Source organism: Lepidochelys kempii, chromosome 10, assembly GCF_965140285.1.
Source record: "Lepidochelys kempii isolate rLepKem1 chromosome 10, rLepKem1.hap1, whole genome shotgun sequence".
NCBI classification, from domain to species: domain Eukaryota; kingdom Metazoa; phylum Chordata; order Testudines; family Cheloniidae; genus Lepidochelys; species Lepidochelys kempii.
The window spans coordinates 31,231,016-31,246,628 of record NC_136389.1 but is presented as its reverse complement, the minus strand read 5'-3'; the positions used below and the strand labels follow the sequence as shown (position 1 = coordinate 31,246,628).

At 42.1% G+C, this 15,613-nt stretch overlaps 1 protein-coding gene across 10 annotated transcripts in view; it reads left to right on the top strand.

The window, feature by feature from the left end:
- Window positions 1–15,394, top strand: part of KATNIP (katanin interacting protein) — a 181,443-nt gene extending 166,049 nt beyond the window's left edge. For 9 of the 10 annotated variants that reach the window (XM_073362645.2, XM_073362649.2, XM_073362647.2 and 6 more), the window contains 4 exons: window positions 842–943; window positions 1,450–1,610; window positions 7,684–7,772; window positions 13,373–15,394. In XM_073362645.2, the coding sequence (XP_073218746.1) occupies window positions 842–943; window positions 1,450–1,610; window positions 7,684–7,772; window positions 13,373–13,431 (411 nt within the window). In that variant the 3' untranslated portion in view covers window positions 13,432–15,394. Of the gene's footprint in view, window positions 1–841; window positions 944–1,449; window positions 1,611–7,683; window positions 7,773–13,372 lie in introns of those variants that run through there. The other variant, XR_012161174.2, reaches the window with a different exon arrangement.
- The last annotated feature ends 219 nt before the right edge of the window (window positions 15,395–15,613 follow it).

The window sequence follows — 15,613 nt, the reverse complement described above, 5'->3', positions numbered from 1 at the left end:
AAGGTGCTTGTTGGAAAATGTAACAAGTGGGCAGTGGAGGAGACGTTGTTAGGAATGCAGAGAGGAGAGTCATTATCTCGATAGCATATCAGAAATGAAAGGTAAGTGGGGATAGGCCACAAGGGCCTTATAACCAAGACCAGTAGTTTTTGATGCAATAGCAAGGGGGGAGCCAGTGGAGAGATGTGCAGAGTGGAGGGACATGGTTGGAGTGATGAGGCAGGAACATGATCTTTGCCATAGCATTTTGGATGGATGTAAGTGGTGAAAATTGCATTTGTCGAGGACATGTTGCAGCAGTCGAGACATGAGATGAGGGCCTAGGTGAGCGTTTTCGCTGTGTGGATGGCAAGGCCAGGTCTTAGAGATGTTGTGCAGGAAGAAGCAGCAAGATTTCGACTAGCCTGAATCAGTGAACCTAGAGCAAGATCAGTCAAAGAGGACGCCCTGGTTCCAGGGATGAGAAGCAGGAAGGTGGTGCTGGCCACAGTAACTGAGAGAGGAGGGAGAGGGAAAGGCTTTGGGTGAAGAAAGAAGAGCTCTGTTGTGGGTTAAGCTAATGGCTTGACATCCAGGAGGAGATGTTAGAGAGACAAGCTGAGATTTCAGTCTGAACAGGAGAGAGGTCCAGAGTGGAGAACTAGATCTGTGAATCTTTGGCATGGAGATGATAGATGAACTCATTAAATGCTTAAATATAATTTTTCTGCTTTCCAGCTCTGCTCCTTTAATACAAAATTTGAGTCTTGTTCTTTACGTTTATCATGCTTTATGTTTGCATTCCTTCATTTGATGTTTGTCATGTTTTACTGAAAATTAAATGAATTCTTTTCTCTGACAGGTGAATAGGGTTTATGTTATTTTTGACCTGCCCACTACCGTGTCAATGATCAAACTATGGAATTATGCAAAAACTCCCCAAAGGGGAGTGAGAGAATTTGGTGTAAGTACTTATTCATAAGCAATTTTTATGAGTCAGCTTGCCCTAATTTCCTTTTTTATTTCATACTCATAATTTATCACAGTGTGATTCACTCTTTTTGTGTGCAACTTCAACATAAATGTCTAAGTTTTTAAAAACATGATGATTCATTAAAGTTAATAACATGCAGAATAACAGAATCAATTTCTGTAATAGGGTGTAGTCAGGTCTTCTATGCCTGCTCATATATTTTATTAGAAACTAATCTGCCAGGAGACAGAGTGTGAGAAAGCACCAGAGGCAAATTGAGAGAGATGCAAACTGTTTGATACAGAGATGCAGCTAAACTAGTGAGCAGCTCTCCTGGAACAAATGGTGCAACTCCTATTCAGCTGACAGAAAGGACTGTATTGAGAGCAATGACATTTCATTCAGATGCTTTTTCCAGAAGAGTTTTCAGTTTTCATGAATAATAATATAAACTGTTGCTTGAACAAAACTGATTCTTGATTGTTTTGTGTTTCCAGCTTCTTGTAGATGACTTGCTTGTGTACAATGGAATTCTAGACATGGTGAGCCACATAGTGCATGGCATCCTGCCCACTTGCGACCCTGTGGTCCCATATCATACCATTCTCTTTACAGATGATGAGAGGATTTGCCAACGAGAAAAGAATACAGTTATTAGGTATGTGCTGGGCTTTCATTTTAATGAAGAATCCTATTTACATAATTTTATCTCCAGTGGCTGATGTCAGCAACTTCTACGTTACTGTCAAGAATTGCAGTGCTATGTACTGACTGGCATAGAAAGCAATTGTGCTGTATATTGTATTCAAAGGATCAGATACCAACCCAGTGATGTTAAATTTTAGAAAAGTAGATTTCAATAAAATGAGGAAGTTAGTGTCAAAAGTAAAAAAAAAAAAATTAAAATCCTTCCATTTGGCATCAATTCTACTTAAGGAAACAATACTAGAGTCTCACACAGTATACATACCATAGAACAAGAAGGTAAGCAGTAAACCAGTCTGGCTAACTGATAAGGTTTGAGAGGTTATTCAAGCCAGAGATCTTTCAGAATATGGAAACCAATCTTAGTGAAGCCAATTAAAAGAAGCATAAATTACAGGATGAAAATATAAGAAGGAAATTAGTAGGGCCCAGACGCATTTCAAGGAGCAAATAGCTAAAGGTAGAAAAACAAATTGATGTTACAAGGCTAACTGCACTCTGTCCCCTTTGTGGTCACTCTGTTCCTTTGTGCACCTGCTTAGGAGTCAGGCCTCATGTCTTTACCTCTCTAGTGGTGGAATTCTGCAATTATCCTACTGCTAGGGCTTTGGGCAGCAGTATCCTGTGTATTAACCATACTTACACAGCAAGTTCAGCTGGGTTCAGCACCTGCAGTTTTTCCCTTTGGGAGCCTGTGACTCGTGGTGAATACAGTGACCAGCTAGTCTTCTTGTTTATTTTCACAAAGGAACAAAGCATAGTAGGAAAAAATTGATTTTAAAATAAGAAAACATCTACATACATGTCTATCATTCATACTTAAGGTTTACCATCCCTTGATAGTGACCTAAGCAGGTCTACCTTCTTCAGACACCCCAGTGGTCTTGGCATCAGTCTGCTTTCCCTGTCCAGTTACCCAGCAACTATCTCATCTCTGGAGAGAAAGAGTCCTTTTTTCTCTGCCAGAGAGTCCCTGGGCTTGTTCCCTTCGGGATCAATCCAGTCCTTTGGGCTAAACAGGAGGTCAAGCCAGGCTCCTCAGAGCCAATGGCTCAGCCATTCTCCGGTAACCCTCAAGGGTTTACCATGGAGTGGTTTATCTCAAGCTATTGTTTTCTTCCTGCTTACTTTTCCTTACAACAGCCTATTAAACTAACCCAATATTTTCATACAGTAAACGTATCAAATCAACACACACTATTCCTCAGTTATTAAGGAGCAGCTCCATGCCCGTCACACAAATAATAAGAAATTATTTAAGTATGTCATTAGCAGGAAGCCTGCAATACTCTTGTTGGTGGGTCTGCTGGATCACTAGAGTTAAAGGGAGCAATTAAGGGGGATAAGGACCTTTGCAACAATCTTCCCCAGACAATGTTGGGGAGATTCTTTTTACCGGTAATGGAGATGAGGTACTATCAGACTGAAGTGTCAAAATGAGAGATGCTGATACAAACTAAAAGCAATAAGTCACCAGGCCCACATGGAATTCATCCAAGAGTTCATCTAAAAGAGTTCATTCTAAAAGAATTCATCTAAAAGAACTTAAGAAAGCTGTGACTTAACTTTGCAATCTCTCATAAACATCAGCTGTGATACCAAAGAATTGATACCAGAGTGGGTATTAAATGTCGTATCTATAAATAAAAAGAGTTGTGATCTGAGGAAATAGTGGCCTGTGAGCCTTATATCTGTGCCTGGTAAATTGGCTAAAATGATAACTAAGAGTACAGATATAAAACAGTTAGAAGGTGATTATATAATAGGATCTAACCAGTATGGTTTCTGCAAAGGAACATTGTAAAACAGTGGATAAAGGAGAACTGATTGACATGGCTTGTCAATGAAATTGAATAGTGGCAAATTGAAAATGTACAGAAGGAAATGCTTTCCCATATAGTACACAGCTAACTTGTGGAACTCCTTGCCATTATCATTTGAGGCCAAAACCATAATAGGATTCAAAAAGGGATTAGATGTTTATTTAGATAACAAGAATATCCAAAGCTGTTATAAAATTTTTAAAAATAAACAAGGGCATAAGCCAACCTCTGACTATATGGGCTTTATGAGACACTTTTTCTGAGGAGACGTTATCACACAGCTTCCTAGTATAGGATTTCGTGAACTTGCTCCAAAGCATCTGATATTGGTCAGTGTTGGTGCCAGATTGCTGAACTAGTTGGACCACTGTTCTGAACTAGTATGGCAAGTCCTATGTTCCTATCAAGAGTCCAGTCCAAATGGCTGTCTCATTGCATTTCTCATTGCTCTTGCCTGGCAGCCCTGCAGCTCAGGAGTTATGCCAGTGCACCTTTAATTGGAGACACAAGTAGCTCCAGCTGTAACTATGGGTCTCCTTTCTCTTCTGAAGACTTGTAAAGCTACTGTATGACCTTCTCCACACATACTCACAAAGCATTATTGTTTGAAGTTAGTTTCAAGAAAGGAATTGCCATTTGAATGATCAGTGCTGCAGAACGTGTTCCCCAGCCAGGGATGCCCTAACTCTCCTGTCCCCGGGATTTTCAGTTCAGGAGATCTCTTGGGTCTCTCTTTTCAGTTGGCCTTTTTTAAGCTTTCATTCCGTTTTTTCCTCCAAGCAGAGGCACCCTACCCTCACAGTTTTGTGGTGGAGAGAATAAAACCTCACACTATTAGTACTTGGTGGATCTTAACCTTCATTTTCAGAAGTGTGTATAAACTTTTCTTTATTGTTACTTTTGGCATTGGCCTACTGTCTTTCCCACTGCACTGTTCAGCACTTTTTATAAACTCTGGGCCTGATTCTGATCTCATTGACCTGTTTAAATCCAGAGTGACTTCAGTGGAGTTATTTCAGATTTATACTGATGAAGCCTGAGGTAGAATCTGTCTCACTTTGTGTTATTTTGAGATATCCCTCCTTTGTCTCCAAGAATGGAAATCTAGTACAATAAGGTATCTTTAGAGAAAAGGAAAAAGGCAATTCTTGTTTTCTGAAGCTATCATATCACTGGATTCCCACTCACCCACCCTTTGGGTTGCTTTTTGTGGTGATTGATATATAAGCATAAAATGGGGTTGGTCCATTTTGTTAATTTGCCAAGCTGCCTGTTAGATTTTAAAGCTAAAATCTAACAAACTAGATTTGCCAATTGGATAAGTGTTATAGCCAATATAGAACGGAACCTAATAGGATAACCTCTTTTTTTTTATTCAGGGAGCATTAGCTTTCCAGTTCTCATTCTGGGTTCTTTACAGGTCAACTTTTAACTTGAACAGTATTTCTCAAATCAGGACACATGCTTAGTCTTAACCAACCAACAATTTATTAATTCACCCAGAGCCACGTTAGTATACAATCACACATTCACCACTCAAGTGTAGACAACAACCAGTGTTCTAGATGTGTAGTACACACACACACAATACAGTCTTGCAATCAATTATCATAATCTAGAGTTGTCTCAACAGTTAAACCAAGCAACAATGTAAATTATCAAGATTTTTTATTACATTTATTTATGATACTCAGTTTCAGTTCTTTAGTACCTAGCATTTTTATCACATTCCAAGGATGAACTTGTCTTTAAGACACTTTTAAGAGTGTGGTTACTATAGCTTGAATGGATTGGTCCAACAGTTAAAAGTTTAGCATGTCAAAAGCAAGTGGTTAAAGTTATTGTTTTTTATCTCTCATAGGCCAATTTGCTTGGATATGCAAAGGAATTAAAATCTAATATATTGTTACTTTAGGTCTCACTGCAAAGTGTAGACTAGGCAAGATAATCTACAGTTATTTATATTAAAGAATAAAAGGGGAAATACAGTCTTCTAAATGAAATCTCATCACTTCTTCATATCCACTTAACCTGGGATGAGGGAGAGTCCTTTCCACCTGGCTGGTCTGGGCATCAGTCACACTTAGGATTCTGCAGCTTCTTATTCCATTCAGTCAACTCTCCATTTGCACATGGTGACCTCAATTTTATATACTCTAATTTCAAGGCTGGTTGGAGGGGCCACCCTCTGATTTCTATTGAACATGTGCCAAGTGAGTGTTCCAATTTCAGCTCTCTCTGTTTTTCTGCTGCTTCCATAGGTATCCCATAGTGTAGGTGTACAACAAATTTCTTCAATCCTTTTCTTATTGGAAGCCTTTATATGTTCAATTCATTTCAAGGATTGTATTTCGTTATTAGCCACTACTATCAATTGGGATCCACCCCTTTTAGCAATTGCTCTTAATATCTCAAAGTTATATCATTATAACATTCCTTCTTCCTTGTGCCAGACAATTCCTATTACGTCTAGAGTGCAACAGTTATTTACAATGAAAATCAACAAAATCCCTTCTCATCTTCTAAATCTGGAGGACATACTCAATGCATTCTTTGGTTGTACATAAGCATTTCACATTATTTAAGACTGACAATAGAGCAAGAAGGATATATATATATATATATATATATATATATATATATATATATATATATATATATTCACTTATTGAAGGAGGTAGATCTGACTCACAAAGCAAACAAACTTGCAGCTTCTAATTTTGGGTTAAAGATTATCCATGATATATTTGATTTACAAGGAAAGCAATATATAGTTTATAATTAGGGGTGAAAACATGTGGCTTTGATTTTCTTGGGGTAGTTTACCCAATTTGACCTTCAGTCTTACAGCCAGTCATTTCTAGTTTGCTTAACTTGCAGCTTCCTCATTCATCTCTTGATCCACTCACAATGTGCAATGGGCCACTTTTCATAGGCTAGGAAGGTGTCACTCTTGCCTGTAAACTGGAGTTCTTTTTAGGTAGGTTGGGAGGGAGAAAGAGGTTTTATCCGTATGCAGATCTTGCCTAGGTGATTAACAGTACTCCCATTTAGCCATTTCAATTTCTGTTCTTTGGGAGAAGAACTTCAAACCTTGGCTGATCTGTGGGTTCTTAGACAAAGTGTCTCACATGATGCAAATCATTTTCTTCTTGTCTTTACTTCTTAGATGGATCCTGTTTTAGGATAAACAGAGGTGGATAGCTTTTCTAATTTTTTTTAAGGCCAGAAGGAATCAGTAGTTGTTAATCATTCAATGCATATCTGTTCTAGAATGTCTCTCACAGATGTTATTGTTAAGCATCCAGCTGACATTTTTTATGTATTTAAATTTGATGAGATTTTGAAGCTATTGATTCCTGCTCATAAAGGAACAGATAGTCTGGCTGCAGTCTACACACAAATGTTGCATTGATTTAACTAAAATCCACTTTTAAATAAAACACTCCCATATGGACACACTTACACTGGAAAGAAAGAGAACATTTTCAACAGTGAGGGTAATTTGGTAACATTGGAACAACTTACCACAGGTTTGATTCTCCATTGCGTACAGTCTTTAAATCAAGAATTGATGTGTTTCTAGAAGATATTTTTTAGTTCAACCAGAAGTTATGGTCTTGATGCAGGAATCACTGGGTAAAATTCTCTGGCCTGTATGGTGCAGGAGGCCAGACTAGATGATCATAATAATCCCTTCTGGCCTTGAAATCTATAAATGTATGAAATTGGTTTATAACTCTTTTATATCAATTTAGCTTAATTCAGTAAATGATCAAATTAAGCTAAATAAATTTAGGATGGTTGCAAATTGGTTTAAGAGTGTCTACATGGGTTTGCACTGGTTTAATGAAGTTGATTTAAAAACAGATTTTGGTTTAGATGGTCAGATTTTGCATGTAGAGAAGGTCGGAGTAGGCTGTGGAGTGGACGTGGTAGTAGCAGTTGGAATGTGTGTGTGAGAGCACCCCTCCCAACAAATACAATTGTGAGGAATAACTTTAGGTTCTTAGGTTTATAACTGTGGGCTATATGAGAGTTAAGCCTCACCCTTCCAGACTGTGACTCACAGAAGGCAGTGGTGGCAGTGATGCAGCCTCGCAGTGGTTTAGGTAACACATTGCAATGTGCTTCCCCATAGCTGCAGTGGTGTCTATAGACTATTGATTATCCCTACTATTGGTCTGTTTTTCATCTTTGCAGCAATCATGTAGAGGATCAGGATGTACGAATGATGAACGAAAATCAACTTATCACAAACTCCAAAAAGAAGCAGATTGCTGCTGATCCCGGTGAGTTCCATTTCTTTATGAGAACCTTTTGCCCACTTTCCGCAGACAGAATGAAAAACGGGCACACTTTTTGGCAGATATACAATCACCAAGAGTATAGAAAGTGGGGAACCTCCAGTAAATATACCTCCCTTCCCTGCCAACCCCTCCACCCTAATAGGGCAAAGCTGCTAGTTCAAGCTCCTCCTGCCCCAGCATGACAGCTGGACCCCTTCATCTAGGCCAGTGGTTTTCAAACTTTTTTTCTGGGGACCCAGTTGAAGAAAATTGTTGATGCCAGTGACCCGAAGGAGCTGGGGATGAGGGGTTTGAGGTGTGGGAGGAGCTCAGGGCTGGGGCAGAGGGTTGGGATGTGGGGGTGAGGGCTGTGGGGTGGGGCTGGGAATGAAGAATTCAGGGGGTGGGAGGGGGCTCTGGGCTGGGGCAGGGGGTCGGGGTGTGGGAAGGGGTTAGGGCTCTGGACTGGGGGTGCAGGCTCTGGGGATGAGGGGTTTGGGGTGCAGGGGGGGCTCCAGGTTTGGTTGGGGGTCAGGGCTGGGGCAGAGGGTTGGGGTGCGGAGTTGGGGCATGGACTTACCTCTGGAGGCTCCCGGTCAGCAGCACAGTCAGGGTGCAGAAGCAGGTTTCCCGCCTGTCCTGGCACAGCGGACTGTGCTGCGCCTGAAGTGGACAGCAGCAGGTCCAGCTCCTACATGGAGGTGCAAAAGCGGCTCCATGTGGCTCTTGCGCACAGGCACACCCCACCCCCACCTTCCATTGGCTGCGATGGTGCTTGGGGCGGGGGCAGCGTGCGGCGCACAGCGGCCCCTTTGCCTAGAAGCTGGACCCACTGCTGACTGCTTCTGGGGCACAGCGCGGTGTCGGAGCAGGTAGGCACTAGCCTGCTTTAGCTGGGCAGCACCGCCAATGGGACTTTTAACATCCCGGTTGGCAGTGCTGACCAGAGCGACCCAGTGCCTTACATGCCGCAACCCAAACTTTGAAAAACGCTGATCTAGGCCACACCTCTGCCACAGGGCAGTAGGACCTCTCATCCACACCTGGCTTAATGTAACTAAACTCTTGAAATCTCACAGCTCTAAGGACAACTCTGCTCACAGCTTTAAAGCTTGGGGGATAATAGGTGAGAAAATTTATCTCATGGCTCTCCTCCTTTCTCAATTCACATAAAGTCTCCTCCTCACTTTCCCCCTCTCCCTCTCCTTCCCAGATGTAAAAGTGAGCCCTTGCTTACCTCTCTATACCCATCCTGGCATGCTTCCAACATACTTGCTAAATGGAAACAACACAGCACTATGAATACAGATGGTACCTGCTCATAGCAGACTAGGCAGGTTTTTTCCCCACACTAGTTAGCAGGTTGAGTTAAAGATGGGGGGAGCCTATTCTGTAATTCGACCTGCTAACTAATGTGAAAACTACAAATTGCCTTGTCTTAACTAGGATTTTACCTTGCATTTGTTAACTTGAGTTAGCTAACTATGTGGGCGCCCTGAGGGAAAGCAAGCAATTGGCCAGCATAACCCTTAAGAATCCCTCAGAGAGGAAGCAGCAAACTTGCTGAAGGGCTTCCTTGTCCACCCTTCCAAAGTCCTGCAGCTGAGTCAAAATTTCCACCTGGTCAATGGTATCAAGAGCTGCTGATAGAATCATCTTACCCTAGTCTGCTACTAGCAGATCATCGCTCGTCAAGGTCAGCACAGTCTTTGTTCTGTAACTCAATCTGAAAATGGACTAATATGGATCAAAGAAATCTGTCAAATGCAAGTGTAGCTCACGCTGACTCATCACCACCTTCTTGATAATAGAGCCCAAGAAGGAGACCGGGTTCAAGATGAGATGAAAATTGGTGAGGTTGTCCATGTCCAAAGTTCAAACATGGCTGACAATTTTCTTACCTCAAGGAAGGCATTACAGTAATGATACTCCTCAGTACTGGCCTCAGTGTATCTCCACTGGGTTTGTAATCAGCTTTGAAAGGCATAAATTCATCTCAGAGGTGGTTGGTTGTGCTCCCCAAGTAAACCACCCAGTCAAGACGGTGTTTTTAATTTCCATCCACTGTTCTCATGGAAGCTGTCGATCAGCCTGAATCTGATCAATCTTCTCTAAATAATAATCATAATTAATCAGCAGTTCTTTGTAGACTTTACTGAGAAATACGTGACTGTGTTACCGTACTGTGAGGATTCATGGGACTTGATCCCAGGTCTATGCTGACGGGAGAAGCTGCAGAGTTTTAAGTGTAGACCTGCCCTCAGAGTGTCACAGCAAAATACAACCTGGAACAGATTGTTTAGCATAAGTATTTAAAACACATTTCAAGGGACCATTCAAGATTAAGTGGCCCTTTAACACCCCTGTATTCATGAGGAGGAAAGGGGTGGAAGCAGCTAGGGGAGGGTTAGTGGGTTATAGATTGTTGTAATAAGCCATAAGTGCCTCTGACTGAAGGGGTGAAGAAGAGCTTTGTGTAAGCTTGAAAGGTTGTCTCTCTCACCAACAGAAGTTAGCCCAATAAATACATTACCTTACCCACCTTGTCTCTAATATATTAATGGCCCTATATATGTTCTGCCCCATATATAGTTGCAGGTACTATATTTGAGTGAAGGCAACCCCCTAGCAGGGCACTTCAGATGCCTCAAAAACTACTGCCTAGTCTCCTGCTTCTTTTAGTGGCCCTGGATGTGGGTTGAAATTCAGGCTTATGTTGACTCATGTGACTTATGAACTTGCACCAAGGTGCTGCACACGAAACCTCTTGGCACCCTCATACCTCTGGAGACTCTTCCCCAGCCATGGACAGCCAGTGCCATGAATTCCATCATAGAACTCCCCAAATCAAATGGCCACACAGTAGTACTAACAGTTGTAGATCAACTGACCAAGATGGCACACTTCCTCTCCTGTGCCCATGTACCTTCAGCTCAGATGACAGCTCAGCTCCTAGTAACAAATATCCTCTGCCTCCCTGGGCTCCCCTGCCTCTGGCGCAAAACCCTCAGGCTACTAAATGTCCACGCTTATTCCTCCTCAGCATACCACCTGCAGACAGATGGCTAGATAGAGAGGATGAATAAGGTACTTGAGCAATATTTACAGTCCTTTCTTAATTACAGCCAAGACACCCTCGTACTGTATGCTGAATTTGCATACAACACCGACCATGCCTCCACAGGGAAAAGCTCTTTATTTATTTATTTTTTTTGCTAACTATGGGTTCAGCCGTTTCCTCCTGCACTACCAGTATCCTCCCTGAACCCACTGCCTGCTGACTTGGTTCAATGAATCCACCATATAAAAGAAAAACTAAGGGGACACTTTGAGGATGCTAAGATGCATGATACACAAACAGCCAGAAACAGGAGGGGCCAGTCTTTTCTGTACACAAGAAGGTCTGCTTATCCGCTAAGAATCTCACCATGAACAGGCCATCTCACAAGCTAGACCACCCAATCCTTGGAAACTACCAGATTTATCAGAAAATCAGCCCTGTCACTTTCAAACTCCGCTTACCTAGTCCCTCAAATTGCACCTGATCTTCCTTGTTTCTCTCTTGAAACCATACACTGAAAGCCTGTTCCCTGACAGAACACAACCACTGCCCTCACTGGTTCAAAGCCATGAGGAGTACAAGGTCCAGACCACACTGGACTTTGGATTGAAGTGGGGTCAGTTGTGGTACCTCATAGGCTGAGAAGGTTTTGGTCCCAGAGAATCTCCTAGGAGCCTGCCTGTAACATTCACACCCCTGGACTTGTACAAGAGTTTCAAAAATATCACCTTGACAACCTGGTCCTACAATACCCCACAGGCACCCCCTGAAGGAGGACTTGACCCCAGAACTTCCATGCTGTCATGGCAGAGCCATCATGAATGCACCATACATTCTGGGAGACCAGCCACTGCTGGAAGTGCTGACCACGGTAGAGATGACTGGCAGCCCCTACCATGACCTCTGATTGACCCAGACCTACTATTTAAGCTTGAGGGAGTATCAGGAAGTTGTCTGTGGAACAAGGCAGCTCCCTGACCTACTGTTGAAACAGATCCAGCATTATTTTTACCTCCTTGCCCTGCCCCCTGTTTTCTGGCTATTGACTCTGACTTGATCCTTGGCTATGGTTCTTGGCTATTGACTCTGGCTCAACCCTAGGCTCCAGTCCCTGGCTATTGACCTTGCTGTGACCCAAGGCTCTGGACTCCAGCTACTGACTCTAGCTTGACTTCTCAGGCCCAACCACTTACGGCTTCAACCACTGAACCTGACCTCCCACACCCTGGTTCCTGACTCTGAGGAGTCCAGGTTTCTCATATTGCCCAAAACTCAGACCAGTTCCCCACTGACTCTAAGAGAAAGAAATTTTGCCTTAACCACACCTAGAGGAATTAAACATGTCCATATCATGCAATCAATTGGATTCAGAGCTAGTTTTCCACCACCTGCACCCAATCCTTTTCCCACCGTTTCCTCTGTTATGTGTTACCTAAATTCTGTGTTGACCTGCAAGATCAGTGCTGAAGCAGAAGGTATCCAGGTATCACCATGTCCTGTACAGAACAGTTACACTTTGACTTTTTGTCGCATCTCTTGTGCCAGCACTAGGTGGTCAGGATAGCACCCTGTGTCTGGGTCAGAGATGGTCTAGGTCTCATTCTTCACTATCAACTCCTCAACTGAGGAGTGAGGATCACCTGCTGCTTCTTCTGAGCTGCTCCCATGCCGGTCTTGCCTTTAGATAGCTGGTTAGACTGCTGTCCATCCTTGGCCTCTTCTCATTCAGGTCATCTCCTACTTTTCAAAGATGAAATGTATATTGCTAGCACTGAGACTGAATGGTGCTCTTTTTCCTTACCATATTGCCATGTTCTTCCACTTTCCTTTGTCTTCTTCCACATCCATCCCATTCATCGTGTCATCCTGCGATGTCTCTCATAGGTGGTGCCTCCCTATGTGACTTATCTGATTCAGCTATAACTCATCGCAGATTTAGCTTCTGTCTGAACCTCTCAACTATCTCCTCCACAATAGAAACTTGTACTTGTGCATATGTAGCTCTTCTAGCTTTCATTCAGAAATAGAATGATGTACAACTTCCACATCAGATCGTTTTTGTTCAGCCAGGAGCCATGCTAGATTCTAGCTTATTTTTCTTTTACAGCAGTTCTCTTCTTTCACTGTGGAAAAGGTTTCATAGATTCAAAGTGTTTAATACCAGAAGGTATCATTAGATCATCTAGTATGATCTGTTTGTATGTTACAGGCCATTACATTTCACCGTTACCCCTGTAGGAGCCCAGTAACTTGTGTTTGGCTAAAACATGTCTTCCAGAAAGGCATCCAGTCTGGATCTGAAGATCTCAAGGGATGGAGAATTCATCCATTCCCTTAAGAGTTTGATCCAATGGTTAATCATTCCTTGCTCTTATAGTGAGAGAGGGTTCTCTTTCTTTGGGGCTCAGTACCGAGGAGGAAGGGGATAGCTTTCTGTCTGGTGTGGAAAAGGGAGTTGATTCTTCTCTCCTGGTTTAACTTGTGACTTCACTGTTAATATGTATTATTGGTCTTAAAACAGAACACTTTTCTGTCCCAACAGCTTTACGTCCAAAAACCTGCATATGTGATAAAGGAATACTGAGGAGGAAAAGACACTGAGGGGTTATGAACTGGACGTCCCGAGCCCACCCACCTGAGATGCCTACCACCTGGCACTTCGGAATGCAAATCAGCCATGTGGCAGATGTTTGCCACTTGACACTCCCAAACCACCACCGAAAGGCCTGAGATCTTTACTGTGTAATGATGGGGAGTTTCATTTGATGGAGGAAGCTCTTTAGAAATGAAATTTTAAGTATATGCTGATAGTGTTTCTTATTATGTCAGCACCTATACTATCCAAATTTTCATTCTCTGTTAACTGGTAAACCACTAAACAGTGTAAGTAAAGTCACTGTTAACTTCTACCTATCTCTACCTAAGTGGACCTGCTTTTGAGTAAGAACCTTAATGCTAACTGGAGTCCACTGAGTTTACACACACATGGTTATATGCTGGATTGTGTACAAAGAGGCTGTAGCAACACATGCCATATAGTGCACGAAACAGATCTATTGTCATCAACATACCACACCCATCCTGGCAAACTAAGTGCTTTCCCTCTGGTAGGTAACTTGTGTTCCATATATAAATGGATTATGTTTCTGGATCTAAACCTGAAGAGTCCAGATATATTGTACTATAAGTGTGGTGTTATGCAACTAAAAATGTGATGAAAAAAGTGACTGTGTTGCAGGGTGCAGTTATGTAAGTGTCATTTTCACTTAAAATTTGTTGCTGATTATAACCTATAAATCTCTTTTCCATAGAAAAGATTCTTCCTTTTCCCAGGTAGAGAGTTCCCCGTGTTCACCGTAGAGGTGAGACACTGAAATACCATAAGACACATTTCTTTTAGCCAGATGCTATTTTAAACATAAAGCAGAGACTTACCACTGCAATTCCTGATACAGCAACCAAATTCATTGTTGCCAATTCTAAGCTACATCAGGATTATGTGAGAACCTGATAGCTTGTATATTTGCTTATAAAAATATATTTTATTCTTTGTCCTGGTCAATGTTGTTTGCTGAGTTGTAAAGCACAAATGAAATGAAATGTACTCCCCCCGATTTCTGCCTATTGATATTACAGCTATATATAACATTTTGTATTTAAGACAAAAAGAACTTTTTACTTTCTCTAAATATAAAATAGATTTATATCTCTATTTCAATATCATTAAAATGCTATTGTATGGAAATATTGATGTGCTGGCTATGACCATGAAAAAGTTTTATTGTAGCAGCCAGGAGATAAAAGATAAAGTCACTTCAACAGAGCGGGGTTAAGATCCTGATTAGGAAATGGAAGTCTCCTCTTGGTTCCTAGAAGGCATTTGTTCACATCGTAAAGCAGCTGTAAAATTTTCCTCTCTTGGCCCTTTCTGCCCAAGACCCCCCTGGCAACAAAAGGGAGTGCTGCCAGTCAGGACTGGAGTAGATTTGGGATATTGAAGGTCCAGGTAAGGACTTGTACAGTTGTGAAGGGCTAATGTTTGGGTTCCAGGTCTGCACCATCGTCAGTAAAGCCTAGTCTACACTAGAAAAAGTTAGTAGCCACAATTCATAACTATAGCAGCTCACTATGGTAGCAATGGTGGAAGCCGTAGTGTAGATGGGACTTAGACACAGTTGTACAAATGCCTGAGTCCTAAGCATAGTTGAGATTCTGCCTTAGCTCCGCAGTGGAGCTGCACCGATTGTGAATTATGATGACAAAGTTTGCTAGTATAGATGCAAACATATAGAATAATGTTAGGAAAGTGAGTAACCCAAGAACTGTTGGACTGTCCACTGGTTCAGCTCTACTGATGGTAAAAATGGTGAGAATTAATGTGTACAGTGCTCCAGGCAGCCACTGGCATTTTGAGCACTGTTGTCGTCATTGGCTCAAAGCATGTCTCTGTGGCCAGTGGCCACATCTTGTCTACACTATCGCTCCCACTACTGCTACCATCAGTGGAGCTGAAATTTTAGCAAAATGTGAGAGCTTGTGTACATGGCGATTTAGTGTGTGACAAACTAGGGTGTGAATCTACAGTCCACTAGCATGCTGCACACTAACTGATCATGAGAACCCTGCTACTACACACTAAACATTCTGTCTTTTAGTATGCAATGGCAGAGCCCACATGAGCAGTGAGTGCATAGCATGCTAATGCACTGCATATTCACATGCTGGCTTGTTATGCATTAAATCACTGTGCAGTCAAGCCCCCTGAAGGTCTTGGAGAACTGGA